Source organism: Hyphopichia burtonii (assembly GCF_001661395.1).
Source record: "Hyphopichia burtonii NRRL Y-1933 unplaced genomic scaffold HYPBUscaffold_2, whole genome shotgun sequence".
Classification (NCBI taxonomy): Eukaryota; Fungi; Ascomycota; class Pichiomycetes; order Serinales; family Debaryomycetaceae; genus Hyphopichia; species Hyphopichia burtonii.
The window spans coordinates 1,093,521-1,117,376 of NW_017963729.1; the positions used below are offsets into that span (position 1 = coordinate 1,093,521).

At 35.2% G+C, this 23,856-nt stretch overlaps 16 protein-coding genes across 16 annotated transcripts; 6 read left to right on the forward strand and 10 right to left on the reverse strand.

The window, feature by feature from the left end:
- Positions 1-43: 43 nt before the first annotated feature.
- On the reverse strand, positions 44-2,218 carry SUP35 (translation termination factor GTPase eRF3; the record flags this gene model as incomplete). The annotated part of the gene is made up of 1 exon (XM_020220046.1): positions 44-2,218. One exon carries the CDS (start codon positions 2,216-2,218, stop codon positions 44-46), a length of 2,175 nt encoding a protein of 724 aa, XP_020077887.1.
- A 193-nt stretch (positions 2,219-2,411) lies between these two features.
- Positions 2,412-4,021, reverse strand: HYPBUDRAFT_152129 (nucleotide-diphospho-sugar transferase). The gene has a single exon (XM_020220852.1). The coding sequence runs from the start codon at positions 3,867-3,869 to the stop codon at positions 2,445-2,447; it is 1,425 nt and encodes a 474-aa protein (XP_020077888.1). The 5' UTR covers positions 3,870-4,021; the 3' UTR covers positions 2,412-2,444.
- Positions 4,022-4,159: 138 nt separating this feature from the next.
- On the forward strand, positions 4,160-5,733 carry HYPBUDRAFT_152130 (uncharacterized protein). The gene has a single exon (XM_020220853.1). It carries the CDS (start codon positions 4,300-4,302, stop codon positions 5,686-5,688), a length of 1,389 nt encoding a protein of 462 aa, XP_020077889.1. The 5' UTR covers positions 4,160-4,299; the 3' UTR covers positions 5,689-5,733.
- Positions 5,734-5,780: 47 nt separating this feature from the next.
- YEA4 (Yea4p) lies at positions 5,781-7,028 on the reverse strand (the record flags this gene model as incomplete). Its single annotated transcript, XM_020222153.1, has 2 exons — positions 5,781-6,787; positions 7,001-7,028. 2 exons carry the CDS (start codon positions 7,026-7,028, stop codon positions 5,781-5,783), a joined length of 1,035 nt encoding a protein of 344 aa, XP_020077890.1.
- On the forward strand, positions 7,002-9,164 carry HYPBUDRAFT_152132 (uncharacterized protein). Its single transcript, XM_020220854.1, has one exon. The coding sequence runs from the start codon at positions 7,101-7,103 to the stop codon at positions 9,144-9,146; it is 2,046 nt and encodes a 681-aa protein (XP_020077891.1). The 5' UTR covers positions 7,002-7,100; the 3' UTR covers positions 9,147-9,164.
- Positions 9,165-9,276: 112 nt separating this feature from the next.
- HYPBUDRAFT_152133 (uncharacterized protein) lies at positions 9,277-9,832 on the reverse strand (the record flags this gene model as incomplete). Its single annotated transcript, XM_020220855.1, has 1 exon — positions 9,277-9,832. A coding segment is annotated over one exon (339 nt), but the record flags the coding sequence as incomplete, so codon positions are not given.
- Positions 9,833-10,109: 277 nt separating this feature from the next.
- Positions 10,110-11,042, forward strand: HYPBUDRAFT_4899 (iron-sulfur cluster assembly protein; the record flags this gene model as incomplete). Its single annotated transcript, XM_020223465.1, has 1 exon — positions 10,110-11,042. One exon carries the CDS (start codon positions 10,110-10,112, stop codon positions 11,040-11,042), a length of 933 nt encoding a protein of 310 aa, XP_020077893.1.
- Positions 11,043-11,181: 139 nt separating this feature from the next.
- On the reverse strand, positions 11,182-11,826 carry HYPBUDRAFT_135483 (uncharacterized protein; the record flags this gene model as incomplete). Its single annotated transcript, XM_020219573.1, has 1 exon — positions 11,182-11,826. One exon carries the CDS (start codon positions 11,824-11,826, stop codon positions 11,182-11,184), a length of 645 nt encoding a protein of 214 aa, XP_020077894.1.
- A 359-nt stretch (positions 11,827-12,185) lies between these two features.
- Positions 12,186-12,662, reverse strand: HYPBUDRAFT_84972 (uncharacterized protein; the record flags this gene model as incomplete). Its single annotated transcript, XM_020223746.1, has 1 exon — positions 12,186-12,662. A coding segment is annotated over one exon (477 nt), but the record flags the coding sequence as incomplete, so codon positions are not given.
- A 298-nt stretch (positions 12,663-12,960) lies between these two features.
- Positions 12,961-14,682, reverse strand: PMI1 (mannose-6-phosphate isomerase). The gene has a single exon (XM_020222947.1). It carries the CDS (start codon positions 14,455-14,457, stop codon positions 13,126-13,128), a length of 1,332 nt encoding a protein of 443 aa, XP_020077896.1. The 5' UTR covers positions 14,458-14,682; the 3' UTR covers positions 12,961-13,125.
- A 16-nt stretch (positions 14,683-14,698) lies between these two features.
- HYPBUDRAFT_192005 (uncharacterized protein) lies at positions 14,699-15,431 on the forward strand. The gene has a single exon (XM_020222948.1). The coding sequence runs from the start codon at positions 14,862-14,864 to the stop codon at positions 15,396-15,398; it is 537 nt and encodes a 178-aa protein (XP_020077897.1). The 5' UTR covers positions 14,699-14,861; the 3' UTR covers positions 15,399-15,431.
- Positions 15,432-15,463: 32 nt separating this feature from the next.
- On the reverse strand, positions 15,464-17,509 carry HYPBUDRAFT_155868 (protein disulfide isomerase; the record flags this gene model as incomplete). Its single annotated transcript, XM_020222154.1, has 1 exon — positions 15,464-17,509. The coding sequence occupies one exon, from the start codon at positions 17,507-17,509 to the stop codon at positions 15,464-15,466; it is 2,046 nt and encodes a 681-aa protein (XP_020077898.1).
- A 499-nt stretch (positions 17,510-18,008) lies between these two features.
- Positions 18,009-19,367, reverse strand: HYPBUDRAFT_135498 (NAD+ transporter; the record flags this gene model as incomplete). Its single annotated transcript, XM_020219574.1, has 1 exon — positions 18,009-19,367. Exon 1 carries the CDS (start codon positions 19,188-19,190, stop codon positions 18,009-18,011), a length of 1,182 nt encoding a protein of 393 aa, XP_020077899.1. The 5' UTR covers positions 19,191-19,367.
- An 827-nt stretch (positions 19,368-20,194) lies between these two features.
- Positions 20,195-20,701, forward strand: HYPBUDRAFT_104715 (uncharacterized protein; the record flags this gene model as incomplete). The annotated part of the gene is made up of 1 exon (XM_020218369.1): positions 20,195-20,701. The coding sequence occupies one exon, from the start codon at positions 20,195-20,197 to the stop codon at positions 20,699-20,701; it is 507 nt and encodes a 168-aa protein (XP_020077900.1).
- A 165-nt stretch (positions 20,702-20,866) lies between these two features.
- On the forward strand, positions 20,867-21,877 carry HYPBUDRAFT_10263 (Cu/Pi carrier; the record flags this gene model as incomplete). The annotated part of the gene is made up of 1 exon (XM_020218212.1): positions 20,867-21,877. One exon carries the CDS (start codon positions 20,867-20,869, stop codon positions 21,875-21,877), a length of 1,011 nt encoding a protein of 336 aa, XP_020077901.1.
- Position 21,878: 1 nt separating this feature from the next.
- On the reverse strand, positions 21,879-23,307 carry AGE2 (Age2p). The gene has a single exon (XM_020220856.1). The coding sequence runs from the start codon at positions 23,221-23,223 to the stop codon at positions 22,009-22,011; it is 1,215 nt and encodes a 404-aa protein (XP_020077902.1). The 5' UTR covers positions 23,224-23,307; the 3' UTR covers positions 21,879-22,008.
- Between the last annotated feature and the right edge of the window lie 549 nt (positions 23,308-23,856).

Consider the following 23,856-nt stretch of genomic DNA (forward strand, 5'->3'; position numbering starts at 1 on the left):
AAAAATATTTGAAATTTTAAATACAAACTAAACTATACTAAGCTTATTTTAAAATTTTGGTAATCTTACCAATTGCAATGGTGGTTCCTTGATCCCTTAAAGTAAATCTACCTAATTGTGGATAATCTCCATAAGTTTCAGCACAAACAGCTTCTTCCATTTCTAAAACTGCAATGATTTTCATACCCTTTTTAGCAAAAGCTGGTGGTTTTTTAGATTTTCTATTAGTTCCTTTTTCTAATTTATGTTTTAATTCAGTAAATGTAACTTCTTCAATTGCTGTATGTAAATGCATAACACATGAAAACCCATTTGATAAAATTGATTTTAATTCAACAATGGCAATTTGAGCTTCAAATTTTGTAACGGTTTTAACTGGATTCTTTGGTGATGTTAACACATAACCTGCTTGTAAATCTTCTTCTTCAACACCTTTAATCTTTAATCTAACTTGTTCACCACAATATGCGGCATCACATTCTTGTTCAGTTTCATTATAAATTGTAACAACTTCAATTGATGTTCTATTTGGCATTAATAATAAACTACCATTCTTCTTAATATGACCGGATTCAATTTTACCTTCAACTAAAGTACCCATATCCTTCATCTTACCACTAATTGGTAACATGAATGGAGCATTGATATGACGATTAACAGTCTTCATTTCATCCAAAAATTCTAATAATGATGGACCACTGTACCATGGACAATCTTTTGGATCAACACGATCTTTTAATCCAGCACCAGTATAACCACTAACTGGCATGAAAAGAATATCTTCTTTAGCATAACCAATACCTTTTAAAAATAATCCTAATTTAGTAGTACAATCTTTATAACGATCTTCAGACCATGCAACAGTTGCATCATCCATTTTATTAACAACAACAACGATTTTATTAACCCCTTGAGTCTTAGCTAATAATGCGTGCTCTCTAGTTTGACCACCTTTTTCGAAACCGGTTTCATATTCACCTTTTCTTGCTGAAATGACTAAAATACCAACATCGGCTTGAGATGCACCACCAATCATTTCACTAACATAAGTTTTATGACCTGGTGCATCTAAAATGGTATATCTTCTTTTATCAGTTTCGAAATAAGCTTTACCAACTTCAATAGTTTTACCATCATTTCTTTCTTCTTTATTAGTATCCATAATCCATGATAAATACCAACCTTGTCTACCGGCATCTTTAGCTTCTCTTTCGTATTTATCAACAGTACGTTTATCAACTGAACCAGTTAAATATAAAATATTACCACCCATAGTAGATTTACCAGCATCAACATGACCCATAAAAATAATGGAGACATGATCTTTACCACCAAACATATCATTAACAACTTCTTCGTCGACTTCATCTTCTTGTTCTTTAATCAATTGGTCGGTAGTTTGAGTGGTTGGGGTAGATTCTTTCTTATTATTTGATTTACTTGAAGAAGATTTTTGCATGCTACTAGCACTTGGAGTTGATTCTTTGGTAGATGGAGCTGGAGTACTTTCTTTAGATGGAACTGGAGTAGTTTCTTTAGCAGCTTCTTTAGCTGGAGTTTCTTTAGCAGCTTCTTTAGCTGGAGCTTCAGTAGCAGCTGGAGCTTCTGGAGTAGCAGTTTCTGATTTGGTTTCAGCTTTAGGTTTATCTTCTTTAGCAACATCTTTAGTAGCATTTGCTAATTTAATACTGGAAGATCCGGCCAATTTCAAAGTCTTCTTTGGTTTATTTAAGTTAGAAGCAGATTGTTGTTTTTGGAAATCAGCCAAAGACATACCAGCTGCTGGTTGTTGTTGTTGTGGTTGGTATGGTTGACCTTGAGGTTGGTATTGATTGTTATAGTTATTATAGTTGTTATAACTGTTATAGTTTTGATAACCACCTCTGTTGTTGTTATAACCACCCCTGTTATTATTATATCCACCTCTGTTATTGCTGTATCCACCTCTAGTATTATTAAAGTTTTGGTATCCGCCTTGTTGATACTGTTGGTATCCTTGAGGTTGGTATTGTTGATATCCTTGAGGTTGGAAGTTTTGGTAGCCACCTTGCTGATATCCTTGGTATCCTTGATATTGTTGATATCCTTGTTGTGGAACAAAACTTGGAGCTGCTGCTGGATTCACATATGCCTGTGGTGCGGCCCCTTGACCTTGTTGATCCTCAATTGAGGCATTTTGGAAATCTTGGTTCAATTTCTCTTGCTGTTGATCAGACATCCTGTTCTTCTAATGTCTTTATGGCTTGTTTTTTCAACTTATAGAAACACTAATTGAATATATCGATCATCATAAAAATTTTTTTTTTTTTTGGTGGTAGTCGAAAAATTTTTCGCCCATAAAAAAAAGATAAATCGAAGAGCATAAATTGTACGGAGGTTTTACTACTGTGGTATTACTATGGTATTATGGTATTATGGTATTACTATGGTATTACTATGAAATATTAGTTTTCGGGGTTGAAAATACTAAAGAAAGACTCAAATTCCTCGCTAGTTTGGAAGGAGGGTGGCAATGGTCTATGGAAACTGGAGTGCCAGTCTCTAACGCAATCGCTTTGAGCCATCACTTGGTAAGTACCTTTTATTCTATTGGTGACGGCAAACTGTTTATTATGTTTTGTAGGATCACAGGTACATTTTTTGTCAATGTAGAAATCAAGGTTTGTAGGACAGTTGTTGGAGGCGTAGGTCTGTACTGCTAGATCATTAAAGAAATGAACTTGTTTTGAATCAAGGAATAATGATGTTGCGATTGTCTTGAAGTGAGCCTCTCTCCAACATTCATAATAAACCCCATTCAAGTTATCGAGGTAATTGAACAAGTGCATGTACTGGGCTGAACGAAAGAACCTAGCATCGGCCAATTCAAATTCTGGATTATAAGCGCAAGAAGCGAATTGCCAGAATATATCTTCTTGGTTTTGTTTTAATTCGTTAATGGTTTCAGGATGAAGAACAAATTCAAGACTATTCGAAACTTCATCAGAATTGGGTAAGTAGCTGTTATCTTTATCTTGTACATAATCTTTAATGTGATTCAAAAGATTCCGATGCATTTGGTCTGGCAATTTATCCATTAACAGCCAACCATACTTGATTTGATTTGTTTGCATAAACTCGAATACGTCGTAGTCAACGTCACACGTCAACAGAGAGCCTGAGGGAATCTTCCAATAATAGTCATAATCATTCCAAATAGTATCGATATTGTAAAAATGACCTGCTTGAAATCTCGTGAAATGCCTTGCTTGTATGGTATTGTGTTTTCTAAATTCTTTTGGAAGTCGAAGCTTCGCTCTGCCATCTCGTACTTTCTTCCTATCAGTATTTTCTCTATAAGTTAAGAATTCTGATTGGTACTTTAAGTCGAAGAATTTGATCGTTCCACTGGCAATCGCTGCTAATTCTTCTTTATGGTCATTGAGTAAGGATTTATATGACACTATGACCCAATCATATTTGTACTTGTGGTTAAACCTCTCCTCGTAATTCGTCATGGTCGAAAGAAGACTAGGAAGTTCGTTTCTCTGATTCACAACTATAATCAATGCTGCTCTCACTTTACTGTCCGTTCCCAATCCCCGCTTGTCTTTCTTCTGACCTCCATCTTTAGGCTTATCTACCTTTTCTAAGTAACTGTCTTTATCTGATTTATCATTCAAAGACTTGATAGGAACTAATTTATCAGCATCTCTGAATTTTTCATCGATAAACGTATTAACCTTATTATGAATGTTGTTTCGAAACTTGGCTCCTGCAATTTTAACGGAATCGATTTGAAATACAGAATAAATAACCACAATACTTATAACTGCACTAACAACAAGCACTCGTATGAGCTGTGTCTTTCTCATGTGGGGAATAATCATTGGTGTTCTTGTCTATTTGATCTTTGATATAAATGGAAAACCATCCGATTCACCACTGCAATTTCTCTTGCCTCAACTTATGTACAAGTTTCCCTGACTGTCCAATTCTTTTGGATTGCTTCTCCGGCTATATCCCTTAGTCTCGTCTTCTGGACAGTTAACAGCTGAAGAATAACAAAAAATCAAAGACGAACCCGAACAAAAAAAAAGCTATTGTGAGACAAGAATCTCAAAGGAGCAAGTCATTTTATGAGAATCTTCCAAAATCTTAATCAATTCTTCATCAGTTACTTCTCCAGTCAAATTGTTTGCATTGAAACTACACTAGCCTTGGTAACCGTACCCTAATTCATTACTCAAGCAAATTGATACTTGGGATATCCATTTCGTTCATCTCAGACTTTTTTTGCAATATTTATCCCTTTGAAAAATGCCTATCTTTGGAGAAAAACCAGTGACCTCGATAACGATTAAAATCAATCAGTTGTCCACCCCCAATCGTAATGAAGAGATTGATGAGACTCTCGAGCTTTATCTTTCTGATCTACTTCAATTGATTCAAATTCAGCCTTCAACTGGTGCAGTTGAAGCTGCTAGAGCTATTAGAAAGAATATCAAGTATGGGGATAGTGTTCACCAACAGGTGAGAGCACTTAATATTTTAGAGCTATTAGTCTTAAACTCAGGACCGAAGATAGGTACTACTGTGGCCCGAGACGATAAGCTTCTTGATGTGCTAAAAGGGATCATAGATGGCTCTGGACGTACTGGGATTGGTCTGTCTTATGATCGTAAGGTGCAATCTAAAGTAAGGGCCATGGCTGCTGGTTGGAAGCATGAACTTGATGGAATGGATGGGTATAAGTATATGTCTTCATTATGGAAGTTCATTCCTCATGCTAAATCAAAACTGACCCATTCTAGAACCCCCAGTGCAAATGTATTTGAATCTGATAAAGATCAAAAAGCTTCTTCGAGACGGTCAGCCCCTCATACTCCTGAGCTCGATAAAAGAACTCCTCCTCCTCGTCCTAAAACAGCATCTCCATATTCCAAGAATGATTTTGCCGATGGTCGTGCTGCTTCTGATAAAAAGGATAAGAGAAAGAAGAGAAGAAGAAGAAATACTGGTAAAAATGGGGTTATTTATGCTGATGAACAGTTCAAAATTCCTCAAATCAATTATAAGGCTGAAGCTCCTAAAATAAGAACAGTTATTGCTGATTGTGTTACTCATACCACTGCTTTAAATAATCTTTTAATTGCGTTACCTAAAGATGTTTCTCCTTTGGATGACAAAAAGACTTCAAACGAATTTGACAAATGTCGCTCGATTAGACGTAAAGTATTGAGATATCTTCAGTACGTTGGGGCTGGAGATCCTGAAGCTAAATCAAAAGAGGTATTAGCCATGGATGAAGAATTCTTGGGTAGTTTAATTGGTGCCAACGAACAATTGGTTACTGCTTTCAGAAAATTCGATCAAGCATGTGGGTATAACGATTCAAATCCTGCTCCTAATTATGACGAGGAAGATGAAAACTACGATAGTGAAGGTTACGAAAGTTATTATACTGATGAAAGTTCAGATCAAGAGACGGTTGATGATGAAAGTATTGACACAAGGTTGGGTGGGTTAAACATCCAAGAAGGCTCAAGTAGCTCACTTGCTGCCAAAAAGTCTCCACCACCTCCTAGACCCGCCAAAAATACTAATTTTAATGAACTTTCAGAACCCCAGAAACCAAATTTCAAAAGAACCAATACTAATAATACGGTCGAAAGTGATCCATTTGGTGACTCTCATGCTGCGCTTTAATTTATTGTCATATCCTTTTTTTTTTTTTGTTTTACTCTTTTGCATAGACCTCTTATCTGATCATGTTTGTATATTAAACTTTTAATATATTATTATTCTGCTTTTTCATTTCTATTTCTAACAATTCTATTTTTAAGTCCACTACTGGCAATTCCGTATTGAAGTGCTCCAAGGAAAACAAGAGAGGCGCCTAATTTAGATGTAGTGGAGAGTTCATTCCCATACCATGTAATACTAATTAGTAAACTTACGAATTTCCGTACCAATAAAACAACAGTGACCGATAACGCTGATGTTCTACCAGATAGCATGTTGACTCCTTTTGTACATGCGTATTGGGATACCATGTTAATTAAAAGACTGCAAAATTGTTTAGAAACAATAATATTATTGGTGAACACGTACTTCTCGGGAGCATCCCATAAAACGAGAAATTCATCTCTCAATAACGGTATCACCAGTAAGAATAACGGCAAGGATAAGAAATGGGTATAAAATAAGCTCTCTTGCCATTGATTACCATACTTTTTAAAAAGAGTTTCGTTATAAAGACCCATAAATGCAGATATAATTGATGCAAGAAACAAGAGAGACACCCCAATGAAAAACTTTGAGTCCCCAAACCCAGATGTCTCCCTATTCGGTGACTTTGGAGAGGAGTCCATGGTCGTCAAAATAGTCCCTAGTGATATGATTATAGAGGCAAACACTTGTTGTTTAGAATACCTTTTTTGGGCAAACAAATAACCAATTACCATTGTGATGACCGTGCCACTGGACCTAAATACAATATGGAATGGGATTCCAATCTTGAACTTCCAAATCAAATTGTTCAACAATGATACAGTTATAAACATAACAACCATTAATACCCACTCTCGAATGGGTATTTGCGGCTTCCTCAAATATAGCCTTCTCCAGCTGGATCCTCGGAAATCTGTGTTTGGATAGTAGGACACTATAGCTACGAATAGGAATTGGCAAAACGTAATAATCGTCGCCAATGAATGAGTGGAAAAGTTATTAGACAAGATGTTTTCTAATATGAAAACATTGAAACAACATCCACCAAAGACTTGAGATAATATGAAAACCCATTCTGCAATCGAAATGTATGCTAGCGAACTTGGAATTATAAGCATCTTCTACTGGTCAACGTATAATAATCTCTAGTCATACTGAGTTCTATTATAAGTTTTCAGCTTTTAAAACCTCGTCTCTGTTTTTTTTTTTTTGTGATGGTGCAATTCTGATAACAATTTAGATTTTTCAAACTTTTCATACTCGAATTCCTCTTTTCCATCAAGCTTACCCACTGATTCATGGTTTAATGTACTCATTTTAAAGGATATATAGGATATATTTAAGTCGCTGGCTGGACCAAGTGAAAGAAGAAGTAGACCAATCTCGGAATGACGTCAAAGAATAACTCTGACCCCACAATCTCTTCCAGGACTAATCAGAGAAGATTTCTGATTAGTAAAAGATACCAACCCAATTTCTCGAATAGCCTGTATCCACTTCCGTCGATTGAAGAATTCAAGTTGGATCACATTCTTGCAAATGAGCTAAAAAGTGAATCTCAAGAATTGGCTGGTTCACTAGTCAGGGTATCGAGAAAGTATCAGCAAGATTTAAGGAAGGAAATACGAAGCAAATTAACTCTTGAACAAAAGATCCAGTATAAGAACATATCAATTGCAAAGCATTCAAATAACTTGAATAAAGATTTGGTATCTAGATATAAGAAATTGAATAAGGTTTTTACTAAACTGGATCTGGGTAGTTCTGGAAGTGAAGCTAACGATGATTCGGTACCTGTTACTAAATCGAGAAATAATGAAATCGACGCTGAAATAACTCAGCTTTTAGACTTATCAATCAAGTCTTCCCAACTAATCAAGTCTTTAGCTAGTAATCTCCTGAAGATTGATAAGAGAGTGCATGCTCATTCCCATTCCGATGTAGTGGGGCATCCTTTTTCAGCTCAAAATGAAAAGTATCCGTTACTAACTAAACTTGTGTCAAGTGAAGAACGAGATCCAAACTCCTCCTCTGGTGAACCGGTACCTTCGTCTCCTTCTAATCAAAAGGTTAGCACTCCAAATAGAGAACCTCGAGCAAGTTACGTGAATACTTTCGAAATAATAGAGCCTTCCACACCTACACGATCTCCTATTAAGCAAACTGTTGAAGCAGATATAACAGATCCGGAAAATTTTGAATCTTTCATTACGGACTCAATATCCAAATATCGTGTTATTCAGGAAGCTAAATATAAAAATTATAATCTAGATTTGGATTTTGGTTTTAATGGCAATACGCATGAAAATCTATTCAAAAATCCTGATCTGGTCATTCCAGAACCCTCTTTATCTCAAGCTTTGAAGGAAAATGCTAATAGCCCTCTTAATTTGTTATATAGCTCTGTGCTTCGGACGAATCATACCCAACGGAATCCCTCAAGTCCATTATCATATCCATTTTCTAAAAGTAACCCAAATAATCATTTCACTCAAATTAAATCGATACCGACAGTTGAACTGACACCTCAAGTCTCACATTTCAAGAAGCTAAGGATTAATGGTTCACCAATCACCTCGGCAACTTTTGCCAAAGGAACACCGAATGGGAATATAATATATTCTCCATTTGGAGACGGTAGTAAACCTTCTCCTGAAGATTCAGCCTCTTCCCCCCTGCAGCTTCCTGTCGATGGAGAACAAAATCTTTCACCTGCAAAAAAGGCTCTAGAAGAGTCCTTAGCATTGGATCATCTAAGATTAAATGATGGCGATTGTACGTTTGATTCTTCGGCTCTTAGCAGTGACAGTGAAGGCAATGATGTCAGTGACGATATTATTCTTACCTCAGACTCTTCGGATGTATATTCAACATCAGAAGATGAAAACGAAGAAGAACAACAAACGGTTGCAGAAACTAATCAGTATTATTCAACATTACAGAAAAACCTCAAGTTGAAAAAGAAGAGAAAGCAGAAAAAGCATAAACGAACCTTGAAAGATAGCTCGCCCACTCCAAAATACCAACCATCTCACCACACTTTAAAACCAAAGAAGTCCATTCTCAAGCTTCCTAACAACGTATCCACATTAAATGATTCTATCAAAGCAGTTAAAATGAAGTCACCGTCACCTATCAGAGCGGTAATTGATAGTCAATTATCTCCACCCAAGGAGGATATCCAAAAGTCTTCTTCTAGTGATCCAAAAGAAGTATCAAGTAACCTTGTGACTCAAACTGTTGGAAATCATGGGTTGGGCTCAAATGTGCTCACTGACAGCTCTGCTCAAGGAACTATCATTAGTGTGAATCTGCCTAATGAACCTGAAGCTAAAGATGATAATGACAAATGGGCAATTGACTCCAAACTAGACAAAAATCAAAATAATTTAGAATTTAAATCCATCAATGTATTAAAAGAATTCCTAGATTAATAGTAAATTACATATTTTATGCATAACTGATTTAGTTTATTAAATCATCTGTAGAAAGAATTAGAAAAATGAAAAAAAAATGGATGCTAAACCATTATAATATACACTAATAAACATATAATTAGGAATTAGAATGATGAACGGAAAATAAAGGAGCACATTATAAGACTAGCAATTATGGATGCAAAATTTAATAATAATAGAAAGAAAACAAGGTGAAAACAATAAATTAGACATTAGAACTGAACATAAATCATTGGTATAGTTCAAACCTATTCGTATTTTACAAAATTAAAATTTTCTAATTTCAAAAAATCCAAACATAGAAAAACCAAAGGAATACAATAAGGAATACCCCCAACCACATTTTCCAAGTGATACCAGCACGTTGACTCATGACTACCATCTTATTGTAGGTATTTTTCAAAGTGATCTTCCCTTTTTCAAAAGTATTTGTTATATCTTCATTTAATTGGATCGATTTATTGATTTCGCTGCCCATTCTCACCCCCAAATTCTTTAGCATGGCTACTTTTTGCCCCATTCCTTCCAACTCATCATTATTCTGACTCTCCAATGACAGTAGAAAAGATTCGTTCTGTTTAGCAGTATTCTGGTTGGTTTTTTCATATGGTGATCCGATTCTTGCTGGAGGAGCATAAATCGAACGTGATGGGGGTGTCGAAAACAACTGGGTTCTCATATCTCTTTGGTGTGTTGCACCAATAGTCGAATATCTGGAACTCATCTTATCACCACTCTTTTCACCCTAGCAAGTTTCTTCCAAAGGAGTATGAAGCTATCAAGGCCAACGAAAACAACAACTAATCGAAAAGTCATCTACGACATAAAAGATCAAAAAAGTCGCGCTTTATCTGAAGTCAAAGAAAAAAAAAAATTAGTGAATTGATTACTAAATGAACGATCTATTCATAAAGAGATATAAGTATAGATACTGGCAAGATGGATTCCTCGATACCACAGGAGCCGCCTAAGTCATTGGCTCATGTCAAACATGTTGTGCTTATTCTTTCGGGAAAAGGAGGAGTTGGTAAATCATCAGTAACCACCCAAACTGCACTTACGTTAGTCAATAAAGGTTTCAATGTTGGTGTTTTAGATATAGATTTGACTGGTCCGTCGCTACCGAGAATGTTTGGAGTTGAGAAGAAGCAAGTGCATCAATCTACTTCTGGTTGGGTTCCAGTTTCAGTTTATAAAAGACCTAGTGTTAAAGAATATCCTGTCACTGATCAGGACGATGAAGATGACCAAAAGCCAAAAGTTGAAAGAGGAAACTTATCGCTTATGTCACTAGGGTTTCTACTTGGAGACAGGGGTAATAGTGTTGTGTGGAGAGGACCAAAGAAGACCGCTATGATACGCCAATTTTTAAAAGATGTTGTATGGGGATCAGCTGAGGAGCCTTTGGATTATCTATTGATTGATACACCGCCAGGTACATCGGATGAACATATAGCCATAGCAGAAGAATTAAGATGGTCCCAGCCATTAGATGGGGCCATGATTGTGACGACCCCTCAACAGGTTGCTACGGCCGATGTCCGTAAAGAAATCAATTTTTGTAAAAAAGTTAATTTCAACGTGTTAGGAGTGGTCGAAAACATGAGTGGGTTTATATGTCCTCATTGTGCTGAATGCACTAATATTTTTTCGAGTGGAGGAGGATTATCGTTGAGTCAACAATTGGATTTAACATTTTTAGGAAATGTCCCGATTGATCCCAGATTTGTCGAAATGATTGAAATGCAAGATAATGAGCAAAATAACGGTAAGAAAAAATTGATTGATTTGTTTGAAGATTGTGAATTGAAACCAATCATGAATAGCATTGTTGATAAGATACTTGATAAAAATTTACCATCAAGAATCTAAAACGAAAAAAAAAGACACGAAAGAAACGATTTTATATATTAATATTATACACATTGAAGATATCTTCAATAAAGGACTAGACGTATACCAAAATTCATGTTATTAATAGAGATGCAAAAAATGAAAGTCAGAGTATTAATTATTCAATTTTATTAGCCTTTTTCCATTTAGTAATTCTTTTTCTTATTTCACCAGCAGTTTGCTGATAAATATTTAATTTTTTATCCCATTTCATTTTTTCATAATCATCACCATATTTTTCATATAAAGATTTAGCCCAATCACTTTCACGTTCAGATAATGTACGTTCTCTTTTATGTGATGCATTTTGTTGAGCCAATTTTTCTAATTCATTAACTACTTGACTATTTTCTTTCTTCTCTTTCTTTGGAGCTTCAACCTTCATGGTCCCGTGAACAACTTTTATAACTTCATTAGTTTCGGGATCTCTTATCAAACGAGCTTCACCTTCAGGTATTTTAGATGGATCATCGGTATTTTCAATATCACTTGGAGTTATATGCTTGTTTTTATCTTCTTCTTCTTTACGTTTTCTAAAATCAGTTAAAGTCTCAACCTTCTGTTCTTGACCCCCGGCCATACTACCCAATTTGGCTCTTAATCCTAATTTCTTATAATTTTGTTGTAATGTTAATGAATAATCCCAATTTGCTGCAATGATTGGATTCGAATGAATATTGATCTTACGTTGTTTGTCCTTCAATCTTCTGGTGGTTTTACCCACTGAAGAACGGGCCATCTTTCTCTTTCTAACGGAAGTCATGGTTACTTGGAGTTATTGGTGTATGCTTAAGATGAAAGGTCTTTATGAAAAAAAAAAAAAACTTATAAAAAAATCGATGAGATTAGCTGAAAGGAGGTTTGTATGCAGGGCAGTAATTATTTGTGGTGTATGGGTCTTTACTTTTAGATTCAACCCCATATTTCATTTCCTGTCAAAGGGCTACAATAAACTCTATGATAGCTACAATTAATACGGTTAAGAACAACTAACAATAATACTTGGAAGGGATATATATATTTAGGAATACATATATTTAGGGATACATATATATGAGGAAATCATGAATTACCAGAAGGTAATTGTTGGGGAATTTATTCAGAACCAGCTTCAGTAGAGGCTTCATTAGTAGCATTGAACCCGCCACGGCCACCACGACCACCTCTAGATCCACCACGGCCTCTGAATCCACCACGACCTCTGAATCCACCACGGCCTCTGAAGGCACCACGGCCTCTGAATCCACCACGGCCTCTAAATCCACCACGGCCCCTAAATCCACCTCTTTTTCTGAATCCAGGTAAGTTTGTTCTTTTAGCAGTGACTCTTATTTCACGGCCTCTGAAAGTTTTACCATGTAATTCATCAATTGCTTTTTGGACACTTTCAGGTTTTTCAAATTCAACATAGGCATAACCTTTAGAGTACCCGGTGAATCTATCAAACAAAATGGTGATTCTTTCAATAACACCAACAACCTTGAAGAAAGATTCCAATTGTTCAGGAGTAGATTGGTAATCAACGTTACCAACGTAAACTGAACGAGCGTCAATTTCTTCTTGCTTAGCTAAACGTTCAGCACGTTCTTCTTCAGTTTCTTGGGTTGATTCACTCACTTCAACTTCGGTTTCTTCGGCAACAACAACACCTGGAGCACTAACTTCAGTGACCTCTTTTTGTTCAGCAGACATTTCTTCTTTATTGATATATATTTTTCTCTTACGTTATCTTAATATATATTTTGATCTTATTTTTGTCTCTTTACCTTCTCTTGGTTTTTTTTCGTTCTTTTCTTCTCGGGAAGACAATTCTTCAATTCCAAACACTTCCTTCAATTGAAATCGATTGCAATTGTAGTTGATTACTGTTTCGAATAATATAGGAAAAGTGTAAAGAACAAATCAGGTGTAAATTCAACGAAATTGATCGCTGGTTCACCACCGAAAATTTTTCGGCGCGAGCAAAAAGAACAATTTTCTACTGGAAGATTTATTTGTTACTGAATTGCGGGGGGTGTATGGATGTTTATCAATAGTATATTAATCAAAGAGTCTATAAGAATTAAATATTGGCTTCGACAAAAGCTCTGTAAGTGGTGAAAGGTTCGTCGGTAGATTTTGAGGTTAATTCGATTTCAGTACCTGGAGCAACAAAGTAGGTATAACCGGTTTTAAGGTCTTTAACGTCGTTAGAACCTTTGATTTGAATAGTACCTTCACCATTGGTTGCAATAACGATTGAAGGACCATCAAAAGCATCAAAGTATTGTTTTTTATCGGCAACGGAGTCAAAGATGGTTTGTAAGACTGCGAATTCGGCAATTGGAGGATTATACAAGACGGATTTGGAAGCATCACCATTTGATTTAGGGAATGGTAATAAGGGCATTTTTTGAGTATCAACTGAACCGTAGTCGTAAGTCAACATTTCAACTAGGTTGGTAACGTCTTTGAATTTAGGAGTGAACCCGGCTCTGACCACGTTATCGGAAGCAGCCATACATTCCATGATGTCACCACTAATATAAGCATGAGGATCTTTAGCTTGTAAAAACATGGCTTCACCCTTTTTCAAAGGAACGTGATTTAATAATAAACAACCGCAGAATAAACCAATATCATTTGGGAATTGTTTATTTAAACGTAAAATCAAATTAGCTAATTTTGGAGAAATCTGGTCGAAAACCTTAGCATCGGTAGTGGCTCTGTCCACTAAAGAAGCAGCTTTTGAAGCAATGGTTTTTTCATCGGTGTTCATTAAAGCCCCAAAAATTTTTTGTAATAATTTACGATTGTTTACATCGTCAGAATCACCTTTAGTAACATTTGATTTGATACCACCAATGAATTCTTCAGATAAGGCTTCACCAACAATTTCCCTAAGTTCAGGAATAACTTTCAACGTTAATGCAATTTCTTCCAAAGGCTTGAATCCACAGAAACCTTCAAAATCAGTAACGGCCACCGCCATTTCTGGTTTATGGTTATCGTCAGGATAATTCTTAGGGTCATTGGCATGTAATTGGGCAGCTAATTTTTTATCTGGATGAGCCTGAATAGACAAAACTTTTTCAATACTCAATACTTTAAACAAAAATGGTAATTCTTTATCAGAACCAAATTTATCAATAATACTTTGGTGCAATAATTCTTTTGGATGTTGGCTAATTAAGCTTCTCAAGATTTCTCCGTTGTTCCCACTGGTGGGTTCAACAACCTTGGATGGAACAGAAGGATGGGTCCCCATCCATAACTCTGCATATGGCTTACTTTCATCAATCTTGGTAGTTGGGTCAGAACGTGATGCAAATTGGGCAACGGCTGAAGAGGACCCAATCTTCCCCCAATCATAGTTTTGGTATCCGCAGTTGATTCTAAATAATTGGTCAGACATTTTGTTTTATTCAAACTCAAGGAACAACCTGTAAGTAGGTAGCAAAGAACGGAATGTATCAATATTTATATCTTTTTTATTAACACGATGCCTGAATTTCCCAAAATTCGGACTCTTGTTTACAATTTTGTGCACCAGGCACCATTACATAAGTGCTTATGTAATGGACGAAAGCAGCAGGAGTAAGTAAGCGGAAAAAAGAAACATCAACAGATTTATTACTCCTACAACATCAATTCATCTTACATTAGGCTAATTTCATCGTGCGCATTTCATATTGTTTTATATGTATGTACGTATGTATGTAATATTAGCATTTTGAAGAGGACTTGAGATTTGTATAATTTTTTTTTTTTTTTTGTTTTATTTTTGATTTCTTTTCTCCATTTCAGTACGGCTATAGCATGAGCAGCGAAGAGTGGATCGAAACCACTACTGGTAATCGAATCTCGAAACTAGCTCAAATATACGGGTCAAATAGTATTTCTATCAATGATCATTCAACGGTAAATAGTTATGTTTTACTCCAAGGAGACGTTCCTTTGCTTCAGCAAGACGAATCACAAACTCATACTATCAAGTTGGGGAAATATACTTACATTGGGTCGAATTGTCAGGTTATACCACCAGTATTGAAAAAGACCCATCACGGGCCAATTCGTATTGGCTCTTTCACGATAATTGGCGCCGACTCAATCATCAAGTCGGCTTCAATTGGTAATCGAGTTTTGATTGAGCCAAATTGTACTTTATTAGACTTGTCAATCATTTATGATTGTTGTTTGATTAGAAAAGGTACTATTATACCTTCGAAAATGATCATACCTCCTTTCAGTGAAGTGAAGGGAGTGCCAGGGGTGGATTTTGAAATTAAAGAACTAAACTCTTCCTATAAGAAAATTATCGAATTAGAAGCGAAAAACTTACACTATTTAGGTTAATACAAAAGCTGGTCTTTACATATTTATATTACAAATAAAATACATATATTTTTTTTTTCTTGAAATCAATCCTTCTTTGGTAGATTGATGTCTCCTAATATCCCCAACCCTTGTGCGCTTCTACTTCTTCCGTGGCCCGGTTTCCATTTCTTACCTTTGAGTTTTGAAATAATGAAGTATGCCGCATAAATCAATGCAATTAATTGGATATATCCAAATAACCCTCTCGAATGAATGATATCCATGTATCTTAACAGTTTCCCAAATGGACTTCCAACCAAGTTATACAGTAATTTGGATTTACCTTCTAATAATGCTTGTAAAATTGGTTTCATCTTATAAGGATCATTGGTTAATTGTTCACCTTGTAAATTTTGATTCCAATAATATTTATCATCTCTACTTACAATAATTGAATCTCCTGGTTGATACTTTTCTCCATTTATATTCCATCCCAATTTTTTAATCATCTCTGGTTCATTGGCCAAGTCAATAAAAGTAAATAAAACCTCATTGTCATTGAAGTAATGAGGAATCTCTTCTCTCATTGCTTTGATCACTTGGGTGCTATCAGCTTTCGAGTCTTTCAATTTTTTAACTTTTTCATATTTATTTTCTCGATCGTTATTTAATTTTTCAAAATAATATTGTTTTTTCATATAATGGTATTCATGAGCGGCAATAGATATATTATAAAATTCCTTGTTAGTACGTTGAGCATCTTCACTATCAATAAACGTAACAACAATCTTATCATCGGTACCTTTACCATTGAAATAATGTTCAAATAGCTCGGGTGTAAGTTCTTGATACAATGGGTATTGGTTTGCTTTAATGAAATTATCTAATTTATCAACATCTCTGATATCTTCGGGTGCAAAACTCTGATAAACACTGGTAAATAACGTATTATCACGAAATACATATAACGTTGGTTTAGTAGTTAAAGTACTTGCCAAAAACAGTGATCTATCAAACTTCCAAGGTTTTGCATTCTCATCATAATTTATAAATTCAACCAAATTCTTAGCTTGAGTTTCGATGTTGGTCTCGATTTTTTTATGCTTAGCAGTGTACAAGTTGATATTAAATGGAGATTTTGTAACCAGTTCTAACAAATATGGTAATATTGCTTTATCTTCTTCGGTAACGGTATCTATATCATAAAAAAGTACCACCGAGATTTTATTTGCTAATGGATAATAAGAGTTCAATGGTTCAAAAGGTAAGTTTTTACGAAATTCCATAACTTCCGTTAAATCTTTGGCATTAACAGTATCATATTGGAAATTTTCATATAATTTTGTTGCCCACTTTTTCATTGCATTAACATTAATATCTCCATTATAATCAATTTTTAATATACCAGCAGTTCTAGGTAAAAACATTACAAACTTGGGACTACTACGAGTCCCTGGGTGAGTTAAAGATTGAAATCCCAATTTTTCACAAACAGTTGGATTGGTGAAGCAGTTAAAATGGCCAGTTTTGACAATACTCAAGATATGATTGGATAACTTATCCCAAGTCTGTTTGGTTTCGATACAATCTAGGCAGCTTCTGTCAAACTGACTCTTACCGTTTTCATCAGTCATTTTCCACTGTTTATCAGATGCTGGGAAGAAAGTGACAAACACTGGTTCTTCATTATTATGTTCACCAGTAATAAGTTTAAGTATTTCGTCAACGGAAATACCAATTGAAGCACTTGGTAAATCAATTGAGCCGGAATTAAATTCAGCTACTGAATTTTTCATATATTTTTTGAAATTATCTTCAGTTCTCATCAAATTTCTAGGGTATGAATCGACAAATTTCAGCTTACCTGGTTTATATTCACCAGATTCTCTATCGCGTTCAGGCGAATATAATCTTAAATTTGGATATGCAAATATTTCTTCTCGTTCACATAAATCACCACTTTCAACACAATTGACTTGTTTCATTTCAATGTTAAGCTTTGCCATTTCATCTTTAAACAATTTATAAGTTTTTTCCCAAGTTGGAGCCAATGCCAAACAGTGACTACAATATGGTGAAAAAAATTCAACAAATGTTAATTGTTTACTAGTAACTTCATCGAAATTTTCGATATTAAGAGCTGGTGGCATTGGAATCTTTTCTAATTCTTTTTGTAATTCCTCTTCTTTTGCCGCATTTGCAGCTTCTTCTGGATCTTCAACTTCATTAGTCTTTGGATCAATTATGATTTCTTCCCCTGCGTTAGCCGCTTTATCATTGGCTTTATTAATTTCATTATTAATCTTCTTAACCGAGGCAGGAGTGGCCGATACAAAAGTCACCAAAAGTGATAGTAGCCACAAACTTTGGAACTGTATTCTCATGATAAAGTACTTGCTAACCAACGTAGGGATCGTTTGTCAATTTGTTGATTGATTTTTATCTAATTTTTTGTTGTTCTGTTCGACTTTATCAGTTGCGATGTATGGGTTTTTCTTCGAGATTAAAAGTCACACTACAAGGTAATAGGATTGAATATCGGGGGGAATAAATAAATAGTCTGAATATATAATAGTAAAAGGAAGAATAAATGAAAGAAAGAAGAGTATAATTTACATTAATTGTACATCTATTGAACTTTTGAAGTCATTAATCTAGTGCTTTACCACTAATTTCTAACAAATAAGTTTTAAAGTATTCAAAACTTACTAGAGTAACAGCACTTGCAGGTACAGTTCTAGCCAAGTTAATAGCATAACCAGCATAAAAACCTCTTAAACCTTCTTTAGTATAAATTTTTTTAACTGCGTTTATTAATTTTGTTTCTTTATTAACACGGTTATCATTTTTGGAATTTTGAATTTGCATTCTTGTTCGTAAAATTTCATGAGGATAAGTTATAGTACTTGCAATCATTTTAGAAATAGCTGAAGCAATGATAAGTCTACCTAGTCTACCTTCTTGTAAAACGGTATTTGAATCACAATCTAGTATTATTTTTAATTTTTCGTAAGCTGGGAAATGAATTCCGACATGTAGTAAACCGAAAAGAGAAGGAATTAATCCACTATAGAAAACTTTTATACCTTCTTCTTTGTACATGGTTTTAAATGCATCAATTGTACCTTTATAATAAGTTCTATCTGGTTTTAAAGAATTGTTTGATTTATCATAAATTGTTGAATTTTGACCAGTTTGAATCATTAATCTTGTTTTAACAACCCAAATTGGATTAACAGCTATTGAAGATGCCATACCTGCAGTTAAAGCAGAACAAAAATGATCTAAACTATTAAAATTTAAACCTAAATTTTCATGTAAAAAATTAGGATAAAATCTTTTAGCTCGTTCATAAATTGTAAAATAAATAGTCCAAGTTGGTAAATATCCAATTGTTATTGGAACTAATCCTCGATATAAGCCTCTGGGACCTTCTTCTCGAAGTATAACTTTAAATGCATTTATAAAACCTTTATATTTTTGATTTATATGAGATTTTTTCAAAATATTCTCATCGTTAATCTTTGATAGCGCTCCCTGGGCTTGTAATCTAGTTTTCACAACGTCAAGTGGACAAACAACAACCCCGGCTAAAAAACCTGAAGCTGCTCCGGCTAAAGTAACTAGTTGATTAGAAGAGAGCTTTGTTAAAATATCCGGAGGCATAACATGGCCCAACAGGTCTATTTTATGAGTGATTTGAAATGCTGGTTTTCTAGACTCTCTAAATTCAAACTCTTCCCCATGAATAGTATCGGAGAAGTCTCGATCTATTATATGTTGTGGAGTCGTCTTATCTGAAGATGGTGATGACGATGAAGATGCCGTCATTGTAAACTTTAGAATCCGGATCCGATACGTTTGATACAGCAGCCCCCAAAAAAAGATAACCGGTCAACAAGGAAAATAACCAGGATTAAATAAAACAAAGCCTACCAACAAACTTTTAAAAATTTTATAATAGAAATCAAATCCTCCTTCGGTAATGAGATTGAAAATCGAAAAAAAAAAAAAAAATTCGAAAAAGAAAAGGAAAGGAATAAGGAACAGAAACTTTAAGAAACCCAATTAAACCTTTTAACTCATCAAGAGTGAATATATGCCAATGTCTAGTGATCTATAATCTAATAACAAAAGAGGCCAATCAAGTATGGAATCTAAATCGTTATACCATTCCTATCTTGAATTGATAATTTTTAGCTTTTTCCTCGCACAGTTTATTTGTGGGTTGTCTTTTTGTGTGGGTGTATGGGTGTATTTCACAGGATAGGGTTATATCAGGGTGCCGATGCTCTAACCTATAAGCTATAAGCTATGAGGAAGAGGAATGATAAGGTTGGTGTCTGGTTGGTGTCTGGTTGGTGCCTTGGTGGTGTCTGGCTGGTGTCTGGCTGGTGGACGAAAGCTGTTCCGGGGATATTATCGTTTCTGGCTTCTTCGGTTCGGAGTATGATTGCAAATGTATGACTGATTACTCGCTGGAACAGAAGAAACTGCTACACTTCTATGAGTCAGAAAGCTAACTGACACTGGAAAGTACTCGGTCCCAAGAGCGATACTAAGATGCTCTGATACTAAGACATACGAAGATACTCTGATACTAAGACATACCAAGATACACTAAGAGACGACAAACCGGCACACCACCCGTGCACCCACCCGGAGGTTACAACCGAGATTTAAAACCGAATGTGTCATTGGCACGATGAAAAAGAGAGTGAAAAATTGAATCGACGGATTCGATTCACTTCAAACCCATTTTTGCATCCATTATAAATAGAATAGGATTGCCCGAGAGCCTGAGTGGGAGGAATACAGAGTGATAACAGATTGCAATGGTGAAATACTATTTAAAGGCCGCAGCCGAATTGAGTAACGTCACTGACTTACAGCCAGTGGACACTCCAGAGAGTCCATTTGAATATACTTTCAAGATTGAATGCACTAAATGCAGAGAGGCCCATGACAAACCGGTAACTATCAATCAGTTTGAAAACCATGAGTTACCTGATTCCAGGGGTGAGGCTAGTTTTATTTTCAGATGTCATAATTGTAAGTCCTCACATTCTGCCCTGATAAGCAGAAGTAAACAACTGTTAGTGAATCAAGATGAGGATTCTGGGGTTTTTTCAGTTGCTTTAACTACAGTGCTTGAAATAGATGCAAGAGGAGTTGAATTCACTGAATTTATTCCTGAGGGAAGATTTCAATGTAAAGGATTGAAAAGTTCTACCAAATTTGACGAGGTTGATTTAGAAGACGGCGAATGGTACGATTACGATGATCAAGCAGGAGAAGAGGTTAGTGTTATTGATGTTAAATGGGAAATTTCTCGTAGTTGATATATAGATACATAGATGTATATATATAATGTATGGGTGAAATTGTATAGTGCGGGTTTCACGGGACCCCCCTCCTAGCAACCTTATTTGGAACCGGGCCTTAATATAAATACAGCTTATCTCTTTTTGTAAATATTGCAATTGAAGATATAATTTTATTGTAAAATGGGTTCTGATAATTTAGCAGAAGCAATTGTGCAACCGATTAATGATCAAGTAAAGAAACTAACCGCAAAGGGTGGTGGTTCTTCATCTTCTTCTCCTCCTCCAAGTACTGGAATTGAATTATTTAGTGGGAAATATTATGCTGCTTCCGCAATTGGTGGGTTAGTTGCTTGTGGTCCTACCCATTCAGCTATTTGTCCCTTGGATTTGGTTAAATGTCGTCGTCAAGTTGATAGTTCGTTATACTCTTCGAATTTACAAGGATTTTCCAAAATTATCAAGAGTGAAGGGCTCGGTGGATTGTTTACTGGGTTTGGTGCCACTTTTATTGGTTATTCTTTCCAGGGAATAGGTAAATACTGTGGTTATGAATATTTCAAGAAAACGTATGGTGATTTAGTTGGTCCAGAAAACTTTAAAAATTATAAAACTGGAGTTTATTTGGCTGCAAGTGCATCAGCAGAATTTTTAGCTGATATTGCATTATGTCCTTTTGAAATGATTAAAGTTAAGACCCAAACTACCATTCCTCCTTATGCTACAAATGTTTTCGATGGTTGGAAAAAATTGGTTGCAAGTGAAGGTACTGCTGGTTTATATAAAGGTTTGGTTCCATTATGGGCAAGACAAATACCTTATACTATGGTTAAATTTTCAACTTTTGAAAAAACTGTGGAGGAAATATATAAGTATTTGGGTAAACCAGTATCAAGCTATACTCCTATTCAACAGACCGGAGTTTCATTCTTGGGGGGATATATAGCTGGGATTTTTTGTGCAATTATCTCCCATCCTGCCGATGTGATGGTTTCCAAAATCAATGGTGATAAAAAACCAACTGAATCAACTGGTCAAGCACTTTCAAGAATTTATAAACAAATTGGATTTTCCGGAGTTTGGAATGGATTGCCGGTAAGAATAATTATGGTGGGTACCTTGACTGGTTTCCAATGGTTGATCTACGATAGTTTTAAAGTTTACGTTGGTTTACCAACTACAGGTGGTCATTGAGCAGATTGTTTAATATCTATTAATCTATTTTATTAAAAAAAAAAAGATAGATTTTTCTTTTTTTTTTCTTTTTCCTTTTAAATTTGTTTTTTTCATTTGTTTACTGTTATTCTTTGATATTTAGTCTTCTTTTAACTCCAGACATTTTTAAATAAGTCATCATCCAATTTCGAGCTATTAATAACACCATTATTTGTAGATGTATTAGCCCACTGGTTGGAACTATTTGACGGGGTAGTATCAGCCCATTCGTTGTTCCAAGCTGGAGGTAAACTTGTAGATTTTGCCAGTTGATTCAATGAGGTTTGAGTTGAGTTATTTGAAACAGTATTACTTGGTTGGGTATTAAAGTTTAATCCACTTAATGAATTTGTTAAGGAGTTTAAATTTTTATTTTGTGAGTTTGGTTGTGGTTGTGGTTGTGGTTGCATTGGTTTTTGAACTTGTTGTGGGACTTGAGGTTGTGGGACTTGGGGAATTTGCTGTTGTGATGCTAAAGGTTGAATAAAACTTGAAGACGAAGATGAAGGAGATGAGTATAATGATAAAATAGATTTTTTCAAATCTTGACGGCCATTATTTTGATTGAAAGAGCCCCCGGTTGATTGTGCTGATTGTTTACCTTGACTGATATTTTGAGTTGGAACTTTAGGTAACTGGTTCTTAACTGGAGGGGCTGGCTGGGGTTTCTGAGGAGGAGGTGAAGTAGTTGAAGAGGTGAAAGAACCAAAATCATCATCTAATAACAGACCATTTTGCTTTGAGGTTGAGTTACCACCACCCAACAAATCTATTGTTGAAGTAGGTTGAGAATTGGATTGTTTAAAAGTAGTTTTATCAGGGACAGAAGTATGATTAATATTTGGTTGAGAATTTGAATTAATATGATTAGATAAAGTATTATGATTACTCAAATTTATTGATAGAGGATCAGGAATATTGGAAGATAGTACCCATTTTTTCAAATCATATTTTGTTCTTATGAAATTTTCAATCTTCAGCTGATCAGGAATATAATTTGCTGGTAATTTTGATTCCCAGTAAATATTACATTTTTCATTCCCCCATTTAACCATCGATTCAACTTGCTCATCGGTCCATGCATCTAAATCAACAGACTTCACTTTGGATATATGAGTCCCCATGCTTCTATGAATCCCTGAACATCTAATACAAATAAAACATCCCAAATTCCATGAAGCCCATCTTGGATGACTTGCAGTTTTACAATCAACACAAGTCTTATTGGCGGCTTCCTTCAAAAGCTGCTTCAATATGGCCTTATGCTTCTCGGAGTGGGTCTTCTTGGATGATGGTAATGCATTACGGGATGTTCTGTAACTCATATTGCTAGATGTTGGAGTTAAAGAAGCTTAAAACCTTTTTGATTCCCCAAATGTTCAACGTAAACAGAAATTTCAACATTGACCTCCGTACATCTCAATAATATAACCTCCGTACACATTGGTGTACGGATGTGCGGTCTTGATCACGGGCGGGTCTTTGTTTTTGTCTTTTTCTCTGTCTTTTTTTTTTGGTCGTTTTTCCGGTTCTTCTTTTCAAACCGCCGTTACTACCAGCATCTAGAATAAGAGACGTAGCCCGTAGCACTCGTAATTGCCCACTTGTTAATTAATTGCTAGCTCGGATATACACCACCCCTGTTTAAATTTACGAACATCCTTTTTTAGATCTATTGTATGGGGGGTGGCTGTACTATACACAGGTTCTTTTTTCTTTCTATTTTTTTTTTTTTTTTTTTTTTTTTTTTTTTTTTTCACAGTATTGAATTACTTCTCAACAAAAACTAGCAGAGGTAGCTACTTTATCTGCTTTATACAGCTTACTGCCAATACAAGGGCTTAACTATTCAATATATACCATAGACCAACCAACTATTCAATCGCTCACTTTTAAGTATTAACTATTCACTGATCACAGACCAACCATTCAACTATTCTATACATTAATGATTGTAA